At 39.9% G+C, this 4,450-nt stretch overlaps 1 protein-coding gene across 1 annotated transcript; it reads right to left on the bottom strand.

Annotated features, from left to right (window-relative positions):
- Positions 1-3,004: 3,004 nt before the first annotated feature.
- LOC106773462 lies at positions 3,005-3,445 on the bottom strand. Its single transcript, XM_014660153.1, has one exon. It carries the CDS (start codon positions 3,443-3,445, stop codon positions 3,005-3,007), a length of 441 nt encoding a protein of 146 aa, XP_014515639.1.
- Between the last annotated feature and the right edge of the window lie 1,005 nt (positions 3,446-4,450).

The raw sequence follows: 4,450 nt of genomic DNA, 5'->3' as shown, positions 1-4,450 counted from the left end.
ATTTCAAATCATACAATCATCAATCATATACTCATAATATCATGCATACAAAAATCATCATAATTAAATTTATAAGCTTCCCTTACCTCTAACTCCAGTTATTTCTTCTAAGTCTTTGAAGACATTACTTCTAAGGCTTCAAGATTCCAAAGTGCACCAAACAAGATTCTGATCGGTGCAAATGGAAGGTCTCGTCGCCGGGAAGATTTAATCTAAAAGGAAGTTGGTGATCGGAGGAGGGGAAATGGTTAGAAATCTAGAGAAAAGTTTGAAGTTTCTAGAGAGAAGGAGGAGAAAATGGTGGTTTCTAGAATTGAGTTTGAGGAAGGAGAAGGGTTGCATGCAGAAGTGGCACCAATTTTCAAAATCCCAATTTAAATATTGCCTCCAAAAAGGACGCTCGGTCTACTCTTTACCTGCCACTTGTCTTCCACTTTCTAGAAGCTCTCATTCCCTCTACTTCCACACGGTTCCCTAAGGTGGAGAGTTAAATGCAGTTGCCCTTTCTGCCTCCCACTTTCATGGGGAAACTCAATGGTCGTGCCATCTGGTTCCCACTAAAGTGTTTTGTACTCCGTGCGCTGGCACTTGTTTCCACTTCCTGCAGAAGCCCATCTTCCCTGTTGTTGCGCGGTTCTTAAAGGTGGGGAAATTAAATGCACTGACAGTTGGTCCTCCACTAACCTAGGGAAATCAAAAGGGGCGTGACACGTGTCTTCCACTAAAGTGGGGAATTTAATGGAGTGTGACATTCCCCCCAACAAATAAAAATTTTCGTCCTCGAAAATTAGGACTTACTTGAGGATAATGAGGATAGGACTCCTTCATAACCTCCTTTCAAAATTTCCAAGTAGAGTCATCTGTGCACACATCACTAACAATTAGTAGTTTTTGGCCGAGCACACACGACTTGGGCCGACCGAACGGTAAGACTAACCTTACCCAAGGATTAAGGCCAAAAGGTCAGAATACCTTTCTACTAAAAGCGTGACTATATGATTGGGACAACGAAATAACTCTACTATGAATTGAACACTTTGGATTTGGGCCAAGTACTTTAACAATGGATGAAATTCTTTGGGGTTGTTTAGGGTGGTCTTTCATAATGTTGATCAGTTGCACTTAGACCGAACGATATGGTTGGGTAACTGCCGAACGATCTTTAAAGGAATCAGGTGGACAACTTAGAATTTTTGAAATGAATGACCCATCAGTAATGAAGGCTGAAGATTTTAAATTGAAAATTTTGAAGTTAAAAACCCGAATGAAAATTGTTTAAACAAGGGAAACCACCGTATACTGAAAACGTGACCGAAAGGTAAGGTAAATGCCGAACGGTGGAGAGTTAATATTGGTCACAAGTCTGTTTAGAAGATTATGAAAATGGTGGAAAGTTTGCTAACGGTTTATGTTAAAAGACTAAACCGTTTAGTAAGTTGTTGGGTTCGATTTGGAAACCGAGAAACAGAAAACCCGAAAAGGAAGTGGTATGAATATTTGTGGTAGTGAATTCTTGAACATACAGAATGACCGAACGGTCACAGAAAAAAAAAGGCTGAACACAGACCGAAGGTCTAACCAACGAACCGAACGGCAACCCAACTGGTTTGAGATGTCAAGGATATCAACCGAATGGCTAAGTCCTATACCCCGAACGATAAAAGGGCAAGATAGAGGAAAACAGCGGAGACTCAGATAGAACTTTCGTATTCTTACTGACTTCCAATTCATCTTACAAATACAAGATTTAACATTTATAAAACTTTAAATCAATCTTCTAAGGACAGTTAAGCAAACAAGCGCTCGTTATAGAAAGAATACGAACGACAATGATTAGTGGAAGAAAAATAACCGAACGTTATTGACTATTATAGTTCAAAACTTAACGGTATTGAGTCAATGGAAAGGGAGGAGAGAGAATGAAAGATAGTAGAGGAGGAGTTTTCACCTCCTAATTCTCTCTATGATACGACCACATCAGAATTTCCTCAAGTTTTATTGTTCGAACCTTGAGGACAAGGTTTGTGATTATTAACTCCAAAAATCTTATTGAGTTAGGTGCCACCATGCTCATAGGTGAGGAAAGAGAAAATCTAGTTATCACCTCATGAATTTGAAGAAAGAACGAACCTATTAGAGGAACAAGGTACTATATGAACAGAAAGATGATTTTAGCCAAAGGTCGAATAAGTGTAGTCAGGTTAAAATGTGAGTTTTAGTAGTAATGACCGAACGGTAACAATTAAAAGAACGTTTAGTCACAATTAAACTAACATAATTAAACTAACATGATATAAATGCATTTATAGAAGATACCAACATGAGTAGAGTGCAATGAAGCATATTCATGTTCAAAGACAAAAATTGAGTTTTACCGGACCGAGCGGTAACCAAAAAAGAATGTTCGATCATAAGGTCTTCGTAGACCGAACAGTTTCCTAAGACACCTTCAATGATATCTTCTCAGACTTAACCGAGCGTTAACGACAGCTTCTTTTCTTGGCTTAGAAAAATAAATTTCTTCTTTCCGCAATCAACAAGAAAGTGATTGGTAGCTAACTAATCCAATCCTAAAATTATTTATAAGCTTTGAAGAGGTAAGGAAACAAGGTTTGCCTGAACTAGCTGCTTCAACTCCCGTTAGTGCATACACTCGGCCTACTATTTGTGCCCGTCTATCACTCCTCTGAGGAATTCTGCCAGCAACTAGGGGTCTCATGACTCCTCGTCCTCCCATATTACACTCGGTATCAGAGTGTCCATTCCTTCCACACCAAGAGCAATATTTGGATCTCCCTAGTTGAGGGCATGCAGACCTGTAGTGTGGTCCTCCACAGTTGAAACACGAGACTGAGCCTTGCTGCCCTAACCGATCGGTCGATACAGATGCTTGTGAAGAGGAACCAGATCCTGATGAAAGAGGCCGAGAGTAAGGTGTCCTCCTTACACCGAGACCACTCGTGGATGGTGTTGGTCCTCGGACGGCTTGTTGCTGCTTCTTATGTCATTCGGCTTCTAACAGGTTACGTTCCAATACTTTAGCTCTTTCAACCAAAGCTAGAAGGGACTTGATGCATAAACTAGAAAGAATCACCTTGAGATCTGGTTTAAGTCCATTATCATATTTCCTACATTGCCACTCTTCATTGATCCTTATTGTATAAAACCGAACGAGATGCTTGAACTGATCGATGTACTCAGCCACGATCATTCCTCCTTGTACCAGCTTGAGGAATTCCACTTCCTTAGCAAACCGAAAGCTATTCGGGAAGTATTCTGCATAAAACTTGTCTTTAAATATCTCCCATGTAATGGGAGTGTGCTCGTCTTCCAACAGCATCCGCATAGCACTCCACCAATGACTTGCCTCACCATTCAGTTGATACTCTATGTATGCCAACCTATTCTCATTAGGGCATCTCTTGGCATTATAGATCTTCTCCATATCCCTTAACCAGTGATCAGCTTCGTCAGCACTGTACTTTCCATCAAATTTGTCGAACGGTGTTGAGAAAACACTCCAAGCTCCATTCGATTTGTGCAGTCTCTGCAGAACTGAACGGTCTCCCAGATTGCATGCCGCTCGTCATCATCTCCATCATCTGCCTTTGAGTATTCTCAGCTGATACCCGTGCAGCCTCCAAGCATTGCAAAGCAACAATGTTCTGCTGATTCAAAGTGGCGTTCTGTTGTTGAAGAGCTGTTATAATTGATTCCAACAATGGGGTGTTGTTGCTGGGTGAATCCCGATCGACAGGCTGAGGAGGAGGTCTTGGAGCAATCTTCTGCTTTCAACAAAAAGAAAGGTCCATCAGTTTATTGGAGGAGTTTAGAATAAGATCTAACCAAACGGTTGAGTACACAGCACAAGCATAGTATACTCATAACCTACAAGTACTCTAAGGATAAAATTGCTTTGATATCATTAATGTAACATCCCAATAAATTCATAACAAAAGTTATGATTCATTCTAGGAGCTAACATAAATAATAATAAAGAACAGTAGGAGATAAGCATTAGGTGGATGAGGAATAAGAAATATCATAGAATTTAAAACTATACAGAAAGATAGGAGTCTAAATACAAAGTACAGGCTAAGACCGAACGGTACAACAAAAGAGGTATTTAAACTGAACAGTTATACAAAAGGCTAACTAAACCGAACGGTTCTACAATCAAGTAAAACTATCTAAAAGCTATTGACCGGATGGTCCTACAATGTCTTCAGGCCGAACGGTTTGCAAGGCTTCCTCCAAAGATTCTTCGCGGTCACCCTCTATTCACATCCAAATGGATGATCATTGCAGTGAAGAGAACAACCAAACGGTTAAGACCGAACAGCAAACATAGACATGACAGGAAAATAAGGGTAAGCTTATGTAAATTTAATTAATCATTTTCAGTATACTTTTAAAACATTCAAATGAATCACATACATAAATATCTCAA

The sequence above is a fragment of the Vigna radiata genome, chromosome 9 (genome assembly GCF_000741045.1).
Source record: "Vigna radiata var. radiata cultivar VC1973A chromosome 9, Vradiata_ver6, whole genome shotgun sequence".
Lineage (NCBI taxonomy): Eukaryota > Viridiplantae > Streptophyta > Magnoliopsida > Fabales > Fabaceae > Vigna > Vigna radiata.
Note: the sequence above shows the minus strand (reverse complement) of the source record. Positions and strands in the feature narration are given on the sequence as shown.

Bases quoted from the DNA above. Each gene is read 5' to 3' on its own strand.
- LOC106773462 (XM_014660153.1), bottom strand. From the start codon at position 3,445: ATGGAGAAGATCTATAATGCCAAGAGATGCCCTAATGAGAATAGGTTG.